General features: G+C 37.8%; 1 protein-coding gene across 1 annotated transcript; it reads right to left on the bottom strand.

The window, feature by feature from the left end:
* Positions 1-10348: 10348 nt before the first annotated feature.
* Positions 10349-11518, bottom strand: LOC118344833. The gene is made up of 3 exons (XM_035686254.1): positions 10910-11518; positions 10486-10807; positions 10349-10389 (listed from the first exon to the last, which is right to left on the bottom strand). The coding sequence occupies exons 1-3, from the start codon at positions 11516-11518 to the stop codon at positions 10349-10351; spliced, it is 972 nt and encodes a 323-aa protein (XP_035542147.1).
* Between the last annotated feature and the right edge of the window lie 8978 nt (positions 11519-20496).

The following is a 20496-nucleotide window of genomic DNA, read 5'->3' as shown; positions in this document are numbered from 1 at the left end:
CTTATTGTTGTTGGCATTTTGGTGTCTGAGTATTTTTTTCGGTGTCCATTTTTCAACAAATTTGTCGTCAATCGGTGACTTCCAACCATTCATCGCTTTTTTTTCTAAAATCAAATTTCAGAATTAAGTTTGCATGGTACAAATCATCCGATCTCATACGCCATCACATCCATACACCTGAAGTATTGTTATTAGCTGTGAGTCTTCTTCTTCTTTAATTGGGTTTTGGGCTTCTACTTTTGGTCCTTGACCATGGCCATAATTCCAGATTTGATACTTCAGTTGCCATTTCCACAACACCATTTCATTATCTCATAGGCGATCAATCAATGAATATGAAGACTACACTTAAATTCCAAACTCCAGGTTTCAAAATTTTCCATCCTGAGTTTGAGAGTGATTTTAGAATATTATTATAGATATTACCTTACTTTATATATTCATAATATTCTACTGTGCATGATAATATGACTCATTCTCTACCATATTTGGTTTATTGTGTAAATCAATCAATATCAATTAATGTCACTAATTGATTGTATTTCTATTATTTCTCTAGTCTCATTCTCCTATAAATAGGGATAAATGTTATGTATTCACATACTTCACTATAGCAAATATGTAGCCCTTAAAACTCTTTCAATCTCGCTCTCTCCATCTCCACGATCTTTTCTATATTTTATTTTATTTTTATTTTCTACATTTTAAATAAACATCTTTTAAAAAAGAATATAGAGGATGGCAAGTCTTGGGAATCAATTATTACACATCCAATTCTTATATTTTTTCATGCTCTCCCATTTTTCTATTACCATTTTACCAAGAATATTTAAAATTTCTAGCCATTTATTTATTTTTCAAAAATGGATAATTATATTTTACAATTTGTTTTTAACAAAACTTCCATCTATTTTTGAAATTATACCACAAATTTATGGAAAAATCTAATAGGATATTAAATTACTAATAAATAATTGAATCGTCGGAATCAAAATATCTTTATTTCTTGTTTTTATTTTGCCAATCAAATCTTAAATCGGAGTATCGATAGTACAAGACCTCTGAAGACTTCCACTGCGTTTTGCTGCTGCTGTTGAAGCCGAGCACCCGCAGCACTCTCAACGTTGAGGTATTTCCGGCTACTCATATTTGGTCGTTAGAATTATGCCCTGTTGGTCGCTGAGAAAGCGAGGTAAAAATGGTTAAAAATTGAAAATTTTTGTTTCTCTACGGTTCCCTGAATGGCTATAATTCTAACGATTTTGCCCCCAGCATTTCGCGACCTTGACCAAAGAGGTTCGATACGGGAAAATTTTTATGTCTCTCGGTTATGGTTGTATAATTTTTTTGTTTATGAACGTACCAAACCCTCTGTTTGTTTAGATGGCAACTGAAATAGAGAGAAAAAAAAAAAAAAATCTTCATTTTAAGTTGTTTGGAAGAAGCTTCTGTTTTTTGGAATTTGCGGTTTCGTACGTAACCGTTGAAGCTTCGCGTATATTTGTTTGGTTATGGTCGATGGATGCTACTTAGAAAAACAGATGGGAGTTGAATCAATATATCAAAGCGTAATGAAAAGGACTCACTTATATATTTTGCCGTTGAAATAGAATGTATCAAATCCTAGAAAGGTTTTCTGTGAAAATATGGAAGAATATTTTCCTTGGGAAGTTTTTACTTCGTAGACAAATTATTAATGGAAGATGAATTGAATGATTTTTTTAATATATAAATTTCAGCTCAATACTGTTTTCTAGAATTAAAAAATTGAAAGATTTGAGTGCTTTATTCTGTTTGGTGCTTGGTCATCAATGGTTTTCAGTATCTCGTGTTACATCTTGATATTTTCTTGGTGGGCGTTTGATTTGAGTCTTTTGCTTGGAAATCAATGGTTAGGGTTTGATTATTTGGTTTAGAACAAAAGAAAGGGAAAAATAACTTCAGTTCTTAATGAATGTGTCTTTGATGGTGTACTACAGAAACGTAGAGAAAATTTTTCAATGCAAATGATTGGCTGCATCTCTCTTACTTACAACTGAGCTGAGGTCATCATATTTGCTTCATGCATTATAAAAAAGAAAAGAATAACAGTGCAGAAAATCACCAGAAAGATATTAGTATGTCTTTGTTATGCTTATTTGGAAATGGTCTTGTGGTCACAGGTTTTGCATTGACTATCTTGGTTTTAGAATTCGACTCATCTAACTTTAGCTTCATTTACCGGAAGAACTGAGAGGAATTCCTCAAAGAACATAGTATGGTAAGTTTAAATTTCAGTGCCCTTGTTAATTATCTTGTTGAACATGTCCTTTTAGACTGTATGTGTGAAATTTTAAGGTTTGGAATCTGTATATATATTTAGGATCAAGATACTAATAAAACTGTTCATGAATGAGATACAAAGTGGCCATTTTCTTTGCACCTGGAAAGTCTTCAAACCATTTGCTTATAAAAAAATTGATCGAGATACAAAGTGTGGTTTAAGCGGTAAGTTTAGACCATTCTTGTGCATTTAAAAGGCTTTCTGTGCTTTTCTGTTTGAGATACATCTGAATCCATTATAATCTACTCTGGTTTGGTCACTGCATGCCATTGGGTCCGATAAATGGTGGTAAGGTGAGTTTGAAATTGAAAGCACCATGCATGTTGTATGGTGTGGATTTGTAATTAACGTCAAGCAACTGTGTCTTGTTCAAACAACTGATCTATGTAGCAGAATGGTGAGTAATTATATGAAATATAGTAATTATTTGAGCATGAAATGACAAAGTATGTGGGTCATGAGTAAAGATCAAACCTGCAAATCCTAAAGGTTATGTAAATAGATGAAAATATAAGATATCCCTGATAAATCCAAAGTTTATTACTGTCAGGCTAAATGTGTGTGATTAGATTTCTGCCACTGAGCTCTACCTCAAATGGAATCTCATCTCCGTGTAAGAATATGATGGAGGGTAAAGTCATGAGTTCAAGTCCCATTGGATGCATGTACCACACCAATAAGGGAAAAAGAAGAGTGAAGTTTTTTTTTTTTTTTTGATAAGTGAAAAAGAAGAGTGAAGTTGCGTTTCTTCCATGAATATTTTAGAACCAGCACTGTATAAAAATCACATTTTTTATAATGACCATTTTAGTTGAGAGAATGGAGCACTTGAGTGTTAACATGTTGTTGCCCAACTTCAGCACTGCTTGCTGTGGTCCATTTGTAGATACCATAAATATGAATACTGACATTTGAAGTTTAGAAATCACGCAAACCTCGTAACAGTCAGCTAAGCTGTAAACAATTATAGATATGCTAACTGAGGACTGGGCTTGTTTTGGCCTAAGATTTGGGGCTCATGTATCCAAGTTTTGGTGCATAGCTAGGCCCTTAAATCACATCTGTCTTCCCTTGTTTTTTTTTGATAATTGTAAGTATATTAATAAAAGAATAGGCAAAAGCCAAGTTCAGTACAAATAATGTCCTAGCTAAGTAGGAACATTGAAAATAAGGAAAGCATGGAAATCTTGGCCATTGAAATTAACAGAATTGGCCCAAGTACATAGGGTTCTAAACAAGAAAGCCTTTAGTTCATCTATTGATCTTTCCTTGTCTTCAAAAGTCCGTTCGTTACGCTCCTGCCATAGACACCACATGACACAAATGGGCACCATTTTCCAAATAGCCTTGATCTGTTTGTTACCTCTTAAATCTGTCCAACTAGCCAACATCTCCACCACGGACTTGGGCATAACCCATCCCAAGTCTAATCTTCTGAATACTTCATTCCATATCCCTCTAGCTATATCACAATGTAGTAGAAGATGATCCACCGATTCACCCTCGTTCTTGCACATACAGCACCAATCAACGATGATCACTCCTCGTCTTCTCAAATTATCTGTTGTGAGTATCTTACCCAAAGAAGCAGTCCACACAAAAAACGCTGCTTTGAGGGGTGCCTTGTGTCTCCAAATCCTTTTCCAGGGGAATTGGGTTGGCTGTTCTTGTGTTAAAGATTTATAATACGAGCGAACCGAGAATAAGCCTTTCCCCGTGTGTATCCACCACAACCTATCAGCTTGATGATTGCTGCGTTTGAGAGAATATAAGAGGCTGAAAAAGGATGCAAAAATATCAACTTCCCAATCATGTGCTGCCCGGGTAAAGTTAATATTCCATTGAATTTGTTCCCCCACTATTACCATAACTTCCTCCACGGATACATTATTATCACTTGCCACCCTAAAGAGAATAGGGAATAGATCCTTTAAAACTCCATTACCACTCCAATTATCATACCAAAATTTGATCCTAGTCCCATTTCCAAGACAAAATCTTATATGCCTGGAAAAGACCCCCCAACCTCTTCTCATATGTTTCCACAAACTCACACCATATATCCCATTCACTTCATTGGTACACCATCCCCCCCATAATTCACCATATTTGCTCTCGATCACCAGTTTCCATAATGCTTCAGGTTCTTTATGGTATCTCCACAACCATTTCCCAAGTAATGCCCGATTAAAGCTTCTCAAATTTCTAATGCCCAACCCGCCAGAAGAGATAGGTCTACAAACATTTTCCCACCTGACTAGGTGAAATTTAAATTCTTCCCCCATACCTCCCCATAGGAAATCTCGATGTAGTTTCTCAATGCGAACTGCCACACTTGCTGGGATAGGAAACAATGATAGAAAGTATGTCGGTAAATTAGATAACGTACTCTTTATCAAGGTAATCCTACCGCCTTTTGACAAATACATTCTCTTCCATCCTGCTAATCGACGCTCTACTTTCTCAATCACTATATCCCATATAGGAATCGCTCGTGAGACAGACCCCAATGGAAGACCAAGGTATGTCATAGGAAGTGAAGCAATCTTACACCCCAGAGTATTAGCCAACTGTCTTATCCGTCGCACACCTCCAATAGGCACCATCTCTGATTTATCCAAGTTCACTTTCAACCCTGAAGCTGCTTCAAAACAAAGGAGAAGGGCCTTTAAGACGCGAATCTGATTGTTGTCTGCCTCGCAAAAAATAAGAGTATCATCTGCAAACAATAAATGTGAAATATTAATTGATCCTCCTCCCGGGGATCCTATTGAATACCCATTCAGACACCCGTTTGCAACCAGAGCTGAAGTCATTCTACTCAGAGCCTCCATTACAATGACAAAAAGTAATGGTGACAACGGATCTCCTTGTCTAAGGCCTCGTGTACTATTAAAAAAACCCGTTGGACTTCCATTTATCAGCACTGAAAATTTTGATGTAGAAATACACCAACGGATCCATGATCTCCATCTTTCCCCAAATCCACATCTCCTTAGAAGGTCTAGTAAAAATTCCCAATTTACGTGATCATACGCTTTTTCCATGTCTAGTTTGCATAAGACCCCATTTCTACCATCTTTTAGTTTGCTGTCCAAAATTTCATTTGCTATAAGTACAGCATCTAGGATCTGTCTATCCTTGACAAAAGCATTTTGAGGCTTTGAAATTATCTTTTCCACTACCTCACTAAGGCGTTTTGCGAGAACCTTGGAAATAATCTTGTAAACCCCATTTATTAGGCTAATGGGTCGGAACTCCCTGATTTCTTCAGCCCCAACTCTCTTTGGGATCAAAACAAGAAATGTGGCATTTAGGCTTTTCTCGAAATGTCCAGCTTCATGAAACTCCTGGAACACCAACATGAGATCATCTTTTAGTATATCCCAGCAAGTTTGAAAAAAACCCATAGAAAACCCATCAGGACCCGGAGCCTTGTCTTTGGCCATCTTCCTCACCACTTCGAAAACCTCACCCTCCTCAAACGGCCTCTCCAAATGAATACCATCCCTAGGCCCAATAGTGTCGAAGGCTAATCCATCAAGCTTTGGTCGCCACACCTCCTGTTCAGTAAGTAGTTGTTCAAAGAACCCAACTACATGATTATTAATTCTCTGTTCATCCTTGCACTCTGCCCCATCTATCTTCAGCATCTCAATATTATTAGATCTTCTGTGTGAATTAGCCACTCTATGGAAGAACTTAGTGCATCTATCGCCTTCCTTCAACCATAGTGCTCTCGACTTTTGCCGCCACGAAATCTCTTCTAGTAGAATGATCCTCTCCATATCTGCAACCATCTCTAGTTTTTTAATCATTTCGTCCTGTGATAAAGACCTGGACTCTTGAATCCTATCCATTTCAGCGATCTCCCTTGTCTTGGTTTTCTTCTGTTCCCCAATGTCTCCAAAAGACTGTCTATTCCATAATTTTAAATCTTGTTTTAAAGCTTTCAATTTCCTCGCCAGAATAAAACTTGGAGTGCCCTGAAAATGATAAGCTGACCACCACTGTTTGACCCTATCAACAAAACTTTCTGTTTCTAGCCACATATTTTCAAACTTAAAATACCTACGTCTTCTTTGAATCCCACCAGAATCCAACATAATTGGCCAATGATCCGAACATAGTCTAGGCATTCTTTTTTGCCAAACCTCCGGGAAGTGATTTTCCCACTCAGGGGAAATTAAGAATCTATCTATTCGAGACCAGGACTGATTATTAGCCCACGTACCTAAGCCTCCCGCCATAGGTAGATCCACAAGATTCAACTCAAAAATACATTCTGAAAAATCAGTCATAGTTGGCCTTAGTCTTCTATTACCAAAGCTCTCACTAGGGAATCTTGTTACGTTAAAATCTCCTCCAATACACCATGGAAGATCCCACCAACTGTATACTCCAGCTAATTCATCCCACAGAAGTCTACGATCTATGTCTGAATTTGGACCATAAACCCCTGCAAATGCCCACAAAAATCCATCCGAGATGCTCATAAACGAGCATGCTACCGTAAAAGCCCCAATAAACTCCTCCTTTTTCTCCACTACCCTTTGATCCCACATTACCAAAACACCACCTGAAGCCCCATTAGCTGCCAAGTAAACCCACTCCACGTGTGTGCAGCTCCATACACTTCTTACAATACTAGTGGTGATAGCTTTCAACTTCGTCTCCTGTAAACAAACAATGTCCGCCTTCCATTCTCTCAACAAGTTTCTCACTTGAAGTCTCTTACTCAACACATTTAGGCCACGGACATTCCATGAAACTATTTTTGGTTTCATTTGGGAAGGGCCAGCCCCTTTCCTTTAGACCTTTCCCTACTAGAATTACCTTCAGAGTTCATTGACCAAGTCAACCTCCTAAGCTCTCGCTGTTTTTTGGATCCTATTTTCTTATGTTGTTGATGGCTTGCTTCAATGGCTGTGAGGAGTGCCATGAATTGCTCCTCATACCCTTCACATTTCAATCCCACAATATTCTGAATATCTTTTACTGTTTTAAAAACCCAATCTGAAGCATTCGACTGATCTGGGAAGAGACAGCTCAACGGGAAAGGATTTTGAATTTGAAATGTGACACCTGAATAATTCTCTGAGAATTTTCCTCATCCGAAAGGAATAAATCTTCACTTGCCGAATCTCCCCTTTCACTATCTGTAACACCCCGTTCCCGAAAAGACATTTTAGAATTTTCGAGGAGCCAGTGTGCTACTGCTAAACTTAAAAAAAAACTTTTCCTTTTTAACAACGCGCCAGATACGAAAGAATTCCTTAAAATAACAACTTCAATAAATACTGAAAATTTAAAGTAAGGTCTGCGGAAGCATTTATTAAAAATACAGAAGTCTTATGTGCTTATCAAAATAATTTATTTAAACCATAGAAATAATCATAGCAAAAATCTGTCTAGGTCTCAGCCTTGTCTCCCGGAGTCAAGTCCTGTCCTGCAGTCTCATCTTCATAAATGTCATCACCTGGGGGTTTTAAAAACATGAAAACAAACTAAAATGAGTCGAATACTCAATAAGCAACACATCATACAGTAAACATAAATAAACATAAGGTGTCTTGGAACGCGTGCGTATTCAAAAAATACATGCATAAATAACATGAGCATGAACATTAACTTATCTTTCACTTATCATAGGCCGTTACCCACTGTTGACCCCCGTGAGTTAGGGTTAGCGAATCTAAAAAGATTCCGATTCCGCCCGTGGCCGCGGGTTGTGGAATCCATACATAAGGAAGACAATACTGGGTGCACTACCAGCATGCACGACCTGGCAATGCAATATGCCCATAACATAGGTACCGTTTTCATATCATAACATAGGCCGTTACATATTTTATCAAATCATACTTGCATACTTGTCATTTCATAGATTTCAAAGAAATCACATACATACTTGTTATATCGCATCATAGATTTCAAACAAAATCGCATTCTTTCATAAACGTCGTGATACATGTTTCATCGTATAAAATCATGATTTTTCATAAATATTTTATGAAATAACTCTCTCATAAAATCATGCATTTCCCAAATAATTTTATGAATAATCTTTCACATAAAATCATGCATTTTATAAATAATTTTATGAATAATCTTCCACAAATAATCTTTCACATAAAATCATGCATTTAATAAATAATTTCATCATGTTTTGGGTACGTAAAAAGGGGCTTCCAATAAAGGGCATACATGCATAATATCTTTTATAAAAAGACAAACAGCTCACTGTACATAAGCGTAAGGATATGATCATGCTACTTACCTTGCAACGCTAAACCACTATTTCTGGCACGTAATCGGTCGCCTATAAAAATAAACACGTATTTTGCATAAATTTTAATTAAACAAGAGATTTTATTGGAAATCTAAACTATAAAAAAAATATCCTATATTTTCTAAACCTAAAATTCTAATTAATCTAAACTGATAATCTTTATAACAAAAGATTTAAAACCCGGCCCGTAAATAAGAGTCCACGTAAAACTAAAATTAAAGCTCAATATAAACTATTAGTTCAATACGTTGCTATTTGGTTTAAAACTAAGGGACAAATATGTAATTTAAAAATAAAAGAAACTACCCTACAGTAATTGAAGCCGACAGAAACAAAACTCATTCCAACATGAAGACAAGTATTATCACGGAGGGAAAACTAAGCCGTGCGATATCCTTACCAAGAGAGGAAGCACGCGACAAAGCGGGGGCTGAGGAGAGGGTGGTGAGAGCGGCGGCAAAGCTCTGAGAGAGAGAGAGAGGAGACGAAAAGTGAGAGAGAGAGAGTTTACGGGATGAACTACATGCCGTGAGTGATAGAGGGAGAACAGAGAGTGAGAATCACGGCGTGAGGGAGATGGACTGACTTACGTGTGGAGGTCCGGGGCGTAGAGTAACCCAGCTGCGGCCGAAAGGTGTGGACGCTTCCGACGAGGAGAGACGGTTGCAAAGGTGGAGGCTTGGCTCTACAGTGGCTCCGAAAACACTCTGTTTTGAGGGCCAAAAACAGAGGAGGCTGGTTGATGGCTTACCAAGGCGAGGACGACGAACTTGGAGTGGCGTGCAGCGTCAGGCGACGCTCTCAGTGCGGGCAGAGATGACGAGGGGGAGGCTGACTGGTTTGCGTGGTTAAGGGGTCGTAACACAGAGGCAGCGGTGGGGCTACGTGGGGTTCACAGTTTACCAACGGGCTGGGCGGTGGCTAACAGACGGAGGCTTTTGCTGGGCTACGGCTTCGCGTGGGTGGGCAGCGGCGAGGGCTCGTTGTCTGGGTTTGCTTGGGGATAACGTGAGTTTGCTGTGTTTAAAGGGGCTGAGTGAAGTTGTTCACGCTGGAAAGAATTTGGCTCCGGATGGACGAAAAGAGGCTAGCTCTATATATAGACCAAAAAAAAAAACCCTAGTGACGAAGGAGAAGAAACGTACGTGCATGGAAGTGGATTAAATTTTGTGAGTGTTTGAATTTTAAAGAATTGAAAACCGGTAGCTAGGAGTTTGACTACGAAGAGGAAAAAGAATAGGAATAATGTGTGGACTCTAACATACGCGCTTGGAATAAAAGCTAAAAATAAAATAAAATAATAATAATGGAGACTTAACTCTAATAATAAAAAAAATCATCTGATAATTCGCTTTAACTTATTAAAAGAATTTTATCTGTAATTTATTCCTAAATATAAGATCGGGTCGTTACAATCTTCCCTCCTTATAAAAATTCCGTCCTCGGAATTTGCTAGAACTCAACAACCAACGTACTAATTATCCACATTGTTTTGTTGTCTTTATTCTAAATCCTTGATCAATTTGTCAAGCCTATTATTCCTAAACTTTTAGTTTTTTGATATTTATTCTTAAACCTTGCTAATTCTTCAAAATTGTAAGCCTCGATAATGAATACGATTACAAGCCTAAAAAAAATTCCGCGAAAAGTATTTAAAAAGAAAATTCTCCACATGCAATAATAATCTCAAATAAATCATAACCTGAGATTCTCCAAAGTTCAGATCCTAATTCCTATAATTCATGATAAGATTGAATTTCGTTACCTATAGCACCTATAACATTTCCAGTAGTCATCATGAATACCACAACTTACATAGCTAATACTCCAATCAATAACCAATATTTCTAATTAAGGAAAAAATAGTTACCAGTGTTCTCATTGGCGGGCACATCGGTGTCACGCAACTGTACCAAGGAGAAAACTCGAGCTGGTGCCATATTCTTCTGTCCATCTCTTGTAGCTTGAGTAGTAGCTATGTTCTTCCTAGGACAGTCTCGAAGATGGTGTCCTTCCTTCCCACACTTGAAACATGCTCCGGTTCCCAACAAACATTTCCCTGCATGCCTCTTACTACACTTTCCACATAGGGGAAGCCATCCTGTCTCGCCCTCTCGTGGCCGTTGTCCATTATCCTGACAAGGCCTCTTATCCCTATGTGATGCTTGTTGGAGTTGTTGTTGCTGCTGTCGCTTTCTTTGATTATTGTAATCGATACTTTCTTGAATGTCTTCTTCAGCAATGGTAGCACGGGTGACCAGTTCCGTGAAACTCCGAATCCTGAGAGTACGTACGCGCTCCCTAATCCTGCGATTCAGACCGCGCTCAAACTTTTCAGCTTTCTTTTCCTCATCTGGAATTAAGTAACTGGCAAAACGGGAAAGCTCCATGAATGTCGTAGCATACTGTGCTACCGTCATTGATCCTTGAGTAAGATCCATAAACTGGCGAGCTCTCGACTCCTGAAGGGTTTGCGGAAAGAAGTGGTCCAAAAATATTTTCTTGAAATGCTCCCAAGTAATGGGGACTGCTTCCCCTAATTCCAACTGAACCAACGCCCGGGTTGACTTCCACCACTTGTTTGCCATATCAGTCAAGTGGTACGTGGCGTATTTGACCTTCTGATCATCAGTGCAGTAGAGCACTTCAAAAATCTGCTCTATACGATCGATCCAGCTTTCCGCATCCATGGAATTCAATCTACCATCGAACGTAGGTGGGTGCTGGTGGGAGAACTGTTCTAATGTGCATCCTACTTGTGTGGTTCTACCTACCACCATATCACCATTGACCATCCTTTGAAAGAAACGTGTCGCTGCAGCAGCGAGTACTTCTGAATTATCATCTTGTACGGTATTGTTCTCAGAGGGGGGTACGCGTGGTCTTCTTCCACGAGGTGCCATTCTAACATGCATGTTTTAACAATGTCAATCAAGATGCATTCAACTACTAAAAGAAAATTTATAACATACTTACTGCAGAGCAGAACTTGCCTTGGGAGACCTGGGCCTAGACATTTATTTCCTTCATTCTCTATTTTCCAAACCTTTTTTTTTTTTTTTTTTTTAAAAAAAATTTCTTTGCAAAAGTTTTTCTCTCTCTATTTTGAAAAGTCTACAGAATCTTTCAACCTGGCTCTGATACCAATTGTAACACCCTGTTCCCGAAAAGACATTTTAGAATTTTCGAGGAGCCAGTGTGCTACTACTAAACTTAAATATAAAAAGCTTTTCCTTTTTAACAACGCGCCAGATACGAAAGAATTCCTTAAAATAACAACTTCAATAAATACTGAAAATTTAAAATAAAGTCTGCGGAAGCATTTTAAAAAAAATACAGAAGTCTTATGTGCTTATCAAAATAATTTATTTAAACCATAGAAATAATCATAGCAAAATCTATCTAGGTCTCAGCCTTGTCTCCCGGAGTCAAGTCCTGTCCTGCAGTCTCATCTTCATAAATGTCATCACCTGGGGGTTTTAAAAACATGAAAACAAACTAAAATGAGTCGAATACTCAATAAGCAACACATCATACAGTAAACATAAATAAACATAAGGTGTCTTGGAAAGCGTGCGTATTCAAAAATACATGCATAAATAACATGAGCATGAACATTAACTTATCTTTCACTTATCATAGGCCGTTACCCACTGTTGACCCCCGTGAGTTAGGGTTAGCGAATCTAAAAAGATTCCGATTCCGCCCGTGGCCGCGGGTTGTGGAATCCATACATAAGGAAGACAATACTGGGTGCACTACCAGCATGTACGACCTGGCAATGCAATATGCCCATAACATAGGTACCATTTTCATATCATAACATAGGCCGTTACATATTTTATCAAATCATACTTGCATACTTGTCATTTCATAGATTTCAAAGAAATCACATACATACTTGTTATATCGCATCATAGATTTCAAACAAAATCGCATTCTTTCATAAACGTCGTGATACATGTTTCATCGTATAAAATCATGATTTTTCATAAATATTTTATGAAATAACTCTCTCATAAAATCATGCATTTCCCAAATAATTTTATGAATAATCTTTCACATAAAATCATGCATTTTATAAATAATTTTATGAATAATCTTCCACAAATAATCTTTCACATAAAATCATGCAAATAAATAATTTCATCATGTTTTGGGTACGTAAAAAGGGGCTTCCAATAAAGGGCATACATGCATAATATCTTTTATAAAAAGACAAACAGCTCACTGTACATAAGCGTAAGGATATGATCATGCTACTTACCTTGCAACGCTAAACCACTATTTTCGGCACGAAATCGGTCGCCTGTAAAAATAAACACGTAATTTACATAAATTTCTAATTAAACAAGTGATTCTAATTAAAAACCTAACTACCAAAATAGTCTATATTTTCTAAACCTAAACACTTCCCGACACTAAAATAGCCTTACCCGTTAGTCTTAAATAAGCAAGGATATTTTTGGAAAATAACATACTGTACAAGGGCATTTTGGGAAAATAAAATAGAGGGGCATTTTTGGAATATAACTAACCTAAGGAAAAAGAAAGATTTACGGGTTGCATGATCCGGTTTACGCGTGAAAGGAAAATGCATGCAATCGGGTAAGGTGCGATGCTCACCGAGAGAGGAAGCTGATGCGCGGCGGCTCTGGGTGGCTGGGGAAGGACCGGAGACGGGAGTGGATTCTCTGGGCAGTGGTGGTATGACGCCGAGAGGAGGAGAGTGGGAGTTGACGCCGAGAGGAAGAGAGCGGGAGCTTGAACAAGCCGCAAACAAACCGAGAGAAAGAGGGGGACGACGACGGTCGAGGCTTACCGGGACGGAGTGGGCTCGACGGAGTTAGGCTGGTCGGTACTTTCTGTGCCGTGGGAGAGGTGGTTTGGTGTCTCTTACGGTGGCTACTGTGGAGAAGGTGACAGCATGCTCTGTTTCGGACGTGCAAAAACAGTGGTGCGTCCGTGGCTGCTACGGCGTGCCTTGGCGGCTGAGGGTGGTCCGAAATATTCTATGGTGGTCAGTGGTGGTGTAGGCGAGTTCTGTGGCTGAGGGTGGCTGGCTGTGGCTCACGGTCGGAGAGCTCAGTGCTCTGTTTTTGAGGGCTAAAACAGGGAAGGATGCAGCGGGTTTAAGGCTTTTTCAAGGGCGGCCATGCGGTGGTTCAGTGCGTGCAGTGGCGCAAGTGAAGGCTTGGCTGCGGCAAGGTGGTGCTGCGGTTTGAGGGAGGAGGTTTTGTGGCAAGTGCTCTGTGTGCGTGAGTGTATAAATAAATGCAGTGTCGTGCAAGCGGAGGAAAGAAAGGGGCCGTGCATGCGTACGTTTGATGCGCGAGAGGAGGATTCACGATGGGCATTGCGGCTTGCATCCGTATGAATATATGTTTCAGAACCTAGAAGAAAACCCTAGAAAAAAAAAAGAGACGTGCATGTGTATGTGCATGTGATGCGAGTGGATAGATTTCGCGTTTGAAATTCAAAGAAGAGAAAAAAAAAAAAAAATCCGGTAGAAGGAGTCGTATTATCAAGAGGATTCAAGGGTTGGACAGAAATAATAATAGTAAAAATAATAATAATAATAATAATAATAGAGCCTTAATAAAATTATTCAAATTTTATCCTTAAAAAAATTATAGGGTCGGGTTGTTACATTAGGACATCCCTCAAACTGGTCTAGTAAACTTTCCAAATTATATGCACGGTTATTATGGACCAATGCCTACATGGTTAATAGCTTTTCTATCATATCCAAATGACAGCCAATATCCCAGTAACATTCAGGTGGTTTTCAACTTCGTTCTTGTCTTTTATGTATATGTTCGGGATATTTTGGAGTTTAATTGCTTTCATTTTTTTGTTTTAAGTAGAATGTTGGTTACTCATTTCAATATGGGATGGGACCTCCGACTCCTCACATAGCTACAAGCTCTGTAACAAGTGCAAGAGTTGGTACAGAGGATAGACCCAATTGTAGGGGACCTGAAGCGCCATATACTTCCTCTAGAGTCGATGAAGTAAGTAAAAATGATAGACAAGATTCACGGGAAACCGACGATGGCACTACCGGGTCACCACACTTAGTGCAAACGAAGGGTGATAATATAATTGAGGAGCCAAAGTCGAGAATGGAGTTCAATTCTTTTGAAGATTTACAGAGCTATTATAAGGATAATGTTAAGAAATACAAGTTTGGGGTGACGACACAAATGAGTGAGATGGGAGAGGATAAAAGTATCTGATATGTCACCCTTGGTTGTGCCTGTGGAGGGAAGTCTCGGAATAGGAGTTTCAATGTCGCCAACACACGTCCGTTAGGAAAGACGGACTATAAGGTAAGGATTAATGTCTTAAAAGTTGAGGGAAAGAATGGTTGACAACAATCCATAATACACATAATCACGGCCTAAATCCAGAGAAATATCGCTTCTTTCAATGTAACAAAGTAGTGAGTGAGACCGTAAAAAAAGTCCTAGATACAAACGACTTGACTGGCATCCAAATGAATAAGAGTTTCGGATCTCTTGTCGTTGGTGTAGGGGGCTTTGAGAACCTCCCCATTTTTGGAAAATGATTGTCACAATTATATCGACAAGGCATGACATCTATGACTTGGTGCAGGTGGTACTGAAACACTGCGAGATTATTTTTTGAGGATGCAGTACAAGAATAATAGATAGTTTTTTTACATTGATGGAGTTAGATGATGATATGAGACTAAAGAATGTTTTTTTGGGTAGATCCACTCAGTAGGGCAGCCTACCAGTATTTTAGTGATGTGGTCACATTCGACACCACATGCCTCACAAATAGATATGGGATACCGTTTGCACCATTTGTTGGTGTAAACCACCACAGGCAGTCCATTCTTTTGGGAGTAGAGTTTATTTCAAGTGAGGATACAAAAACTTGTACATGGTTATTCCAAACATGGTTGCAGTGTATGAATGTTATAGCTCCAAAAACTATTATTACTGATCAAGACATAGCAATGAAAAATGCAATTGCTATTGTCTTTCCAAACAGTCGACATAGATTTTGCCTCTGGCATATATTGAAGAAAGTCTCCGAGAAGTTTGGATCATATGCTGCCTACAAAAGTGACCTAAAAAATAACCTAATGAAATGTGTGTACAGCACTCAAACCATTGAGAAGTTTGAGAAATGTTGGGATGGGTTACTTAACACATACGACTTACATGAGAATGTCTGATTGAAAGGTTTATATGCTGATCGTGAGCATTGGATACTGGTATCCTTAAAAAAATACTTTTGGACTGGAATGAGTATAACCTAGCACAGTGAGAGTATGAATGCTTCTTTTTATGATTATGTTCATGCAAGGACAAGCTTAAAGGAGTTTGTCGACCAGTTTGACAATGCGCTGAGTAAGAAAATTGAGAATAAAAACAATGCAGTCTTCCACACATTTAGCGTCACCATTCCCTGTATATCTAGATCTATAATTGAAAAAAGATTTCAAGAGTTATACATGAACGCTAAATTTAAGGAAGTCCAACAATAAGTAATGGGTGTGCTTGATATGGATCCATCTCTACCTAGATCAGATGGTGTAATGAAAACATATATGGCAGAAGATGAAGTTCGCGTTGAAGAGTTCACTAAACTTGTGACACATTCAATGAACTTCAATATGGAAGACTGAGATGCAAAGTGTTTGTGTGGGTGATTTGAGATGAGGGAGATACTGTGTAGGCATATTTTAGCCATTTTCAAAGCTAACGGTATAAAATTATTGCCAGACCGGTACATTTTAGATCGATAAAGGAAGGACATCAAGAGGAGATACACGTTAATTTACAGTAGCTATGATGCAGGAGATCAGAGGCTAGATGGTAATAGATATTCAAGTCTATTGAATATATGTTATCAGATGATAACTTATGTAGCAGGTTCCGATGAGCAGTTTGAAGATGCAAAAGAGAAGTTATATGAAATGATTAACTTATATCGTGAGAACCAACACCCCCCATCTTTGACCCAAACAGGTTTGAATGCGACGAATTTTAAGGTTTATTTATGTTTAAGTAGTTCTTTATATTATGTCATATTCAACAGTTATGCGTCCCGTACATGTTCGAATGCTTGTTTTACAACACTGGACACAAATGTAGTTAGTAGTTCACAGCAAGTACTCAGTTCTAATGTTGTGAGAGAGAAAGGAAAACCATCATCTTTGCGGAGAGCATCCAGGATGGAGAAACACATGCGGAAGGTTAAAACCAAGCAAAAGAAAGCACCAATCAGAGGGAAACGTAAACAAGTGCATGTTTTCACATTAATGATATTAAAAATATACATGTTTATGTGTGTTAGATTTATCATGTAATTATATCAAATGAGTTTTGTTACTTGTTACTTTATTATTAGCGAGATGAAGGAGATACACTAGTACCGGACACGTGCAAGAATTTATTTGGCCCATTAGAAGTAGATATTACCAGTCCTGGACGTGCAATAATTTATTTGGCCTATTAGAAGTAGATATCACCAGTCCTGGACACGTGCAGGTATATTAATTGTTATATTTTTTTTTTTTATTTGAGTTGCTGCTTGCCTATGGAAGAAGTAACCGTTATTTGAATTTTGTTAATCATCAACAACTTGTTCGAGATAGCTCAGTTTTTTACAGTAGTGGAACCCAACGCTGGGAAACAGCAATTGGAAGCCAAGAAAGTGTAATAATCATAAACTTTTCACATTTATTTTTTAATAGTTAGATTAAATTAATATCTGCATATTAATATTTACAGATGTAATCTGGGTTGGATGGATCACAACCAGTGCAGCATGGATTGGATGGATCACAATCGGATTAATTGATATGAGCAAGTTTATTTATGTTTAATTGTAAAATTTGTGACTTGTTATTATAGTTTGTGCCGCTTGGCACTAATAAGATAAGATGTTAAGAGTATGGTTTGTTATGGTCAAAGCAAATATGTACCACATTGATTTATGTTGGAGTTGGTTTTGTATGGTCAGTATCGTTAGCTTCATTGGGTGGTAAAGATCTTAATATCTCAATATCTGCATGCTGAGAATGATTCACAATATGCAAATTTTTTTGATCATATTCATTGGATGTAATAAGACAATTATACAGAACAAGAATGTGCAATAAGTTGTTGTACAATTTTGAATGCCCAAAACCATTGCCTCCATTGATTATGCAAAACTGCTATTTTACAACCAATTTAGTGTCTATCATGGCACAATCATAAAAGGCAAAATGCCACAAAAAGAGTCCCCAACTATTACATTGCACTCACTAAACAACCTACATAACTTCTAACACTTAAATTACACATTCAAACTAAGTTATAACATAAAACCACTACCAAGTCACTAAGTAACAACAAACAAAAACTACAAAAGCCCAATACACTCGGAGAAGCGTCCGTGAACGTCTTATTCCAACTTCTTGCTCAAGAAGCATTTTTTCCTTCAGAAACTCCTCATCTCTGCCATCTTGAACCATCTCTCTCTTCTCAATCTCATCCACCCTCGTACGAAGCTCAATCTCCCTCTTCTCAATATCATGGAGTCTTTTCTCGATATCGCGGAGTCTCTTCTCGACCTCTTTCTCCTTCCTTAACAGTTCTTTTTTTCTTGTAGATTCGGCTTTATGTATTGATCATTATTTGTCCACTTGAAATACTTGCAGTATGGTAATCCCAGATATTTGCAAACATATATAAGAAAATGTTATATGTACGTAATATTAATCAATTTATTAAACATGTTATATTACAAGTCATGTAGTTACCTTTGTGTTGTACTTTGGACACCCTAAGAATGGTCGTCTTGGATTTTTAGGAGTATATGAGTATCTCAATGTAGCTTGAAGCTCACAAAAGCACAATGGTTGACCCAAGTACGTATATCGGAGGATGAAGAAGACAGAGTTGATGACAACATTCTAACTTGAACCAAAAGCACAATGGAAAGGCACCAAGGCACACATATCAAAAGACACATATTCAACAAGTACTCATAACCCAACTGAACTACATGTGAAAGTATGTAAGCAAAATAGATGATTAATCTAAGTAAAGTTTTCACAAATGGGAAAAACAAAAACCCAATCTGTCCCAGCCTGCTGTGCTTATACCCAAGACCTTTTTAAAAGGAGCAAAATGGAATTACAACAATGCCAACTTAGACTACCATAGCATTAGTAGGACAAAAAAAGCCCAGCTTATGTATGTGACCTCAATCTAAAATAAGTTATTTGGAAACAAATAATTGAAAACAAATAAATAAATAAATAAATGAAAACAAGTTATTTGGACAGAAGAATCTCATCAATGAAAATTTTGAAACAAAGAAATAAATAAATGAAGAGGTAATATTACCTAACAATTACGAAACAAGCAAATGGGAATCGCATAATTAGCCAAGTTAAGTTCTGAGTAAAGTTTTCACAAATGGGAAAAAAAAAAAAAAAAAACTGCAGAGGCCAATTTAACCCAGTCCCAGCCTGCTGTGCTTATACCAGACCTTTCTAAAAGGAGCAAAATGGAACTACAACAAACTTATAAGTGAGATGTTTACGAGTTGTAACTGAAAGTGTATGACATGTGGGAAGAAGTTAAAAATGTTTGGAACTATGTCTGACTGTGCATATTGCAATATTTATGCAGTCCAAGGAAATCAACATATGAATTAAAAAGACTATTCACAGTTTGATCATCTATGTTTTGAAAAGTAAACTCCTCTCCCATTGGATTTGCCTCTAAACCTTGCCTATTTCAAGAAGACTGGAAGAAATCAATGAGCAAGGATTTTCCTTAACTTGCATGACTTCTTGAAATATCCATCTATACTTCTAGGCTTTGATGTATAGCTAAAAATTTAGATTAGGTTTAGGTGATTATCTACAAATAGTAGTTCCTTTCTCAATTGAAGTAACATTCGTTCGCAATATATTCTCCTTACCATATTCAGGATGTCACTCCTCAAGTGAATGCTTTGTGAGCTATTATGCTCTCATATAAATTTAATGTGAACCAACTTGAAGACTAGGTGAATACAAAAGAGCAAAATATTGCGTGTGAATTTTGTTAAATAAATACAATAAATACCAACATTATAACAAACAAAAGCATCTCATCAATGAAAATTTGGAAACAAATAAATAAATGAAGAGATAATACCTAATAATTACCAAACAAACAAATGAAATGCTTATAAACGAAAATCTTGAAGAAAATAGAGTTTGAAGAAATGCTTGCCTTCGGGATAAAGGAGAAAGGGCTAGGGTTAGGGGGGTTAGGTTTCGAGATAAACAGGAAGGGGCGGGCTAGGGTTAGGGTTTCGGGATAAACGAGATTGGGGGGGGGGGCTAGGGTTAGGGTTGCGACAAAGGGAGGGATGACTTGAATTGTAAATGCCTCAGTTTCGGTTTAAGGAGGGAAGCCTCATGTAAATGCAGAGGGGAGGGACGTGCTATTGAGGGAATGATCTGTACCTTGGACGCCCAGTCGAGGAAGGGAGGAGGTTGCGCTTCGTGGAAGGTTCGAGCTCCTCAAACGCATTAAACTGAAGAAACTGAGGAGAGAAATTGGAGAGAGGGAAACTGTGGAGAGGGGGCCACGTGCATTTAGTTTTTTTCAAAACAGTGCATTTAAGTTTTTTTCCACATTAACACCGTTTGCACGAAGGCAACTGTATTCAACATTTTACTTCATTTTATACCCTCAAATTATATCTATTTTCTCCAAGTAGCCATCCACGGGCCTTTCTTAATTTTTGATTTTTCCTATTTGATTTTGATATTATTTATTATTTTTATTTTTATTCAAATTATGCAGTGATATTTCAGGCAATTCATTCAAAATTTTTAGGACAAACATATAAG

The sequence above is a fragment of the Juglans regia genome, chromosome 16 (assembly GCF_001411555.2).
Source record: "Juglans regia cultivar Chandler chromosome 16, Walnut 2.0, whole genome shotgun sequence".
Lineage (NCBI taxonomy): Eukaryota > Viridiplantae > Streptophyta > Magnoliopsida > Fagales > Juglandaceae > Juglans > Juglans regia.
This window is presented reverse-complemented; position numbering and strand designations above follow the sequence as displayed.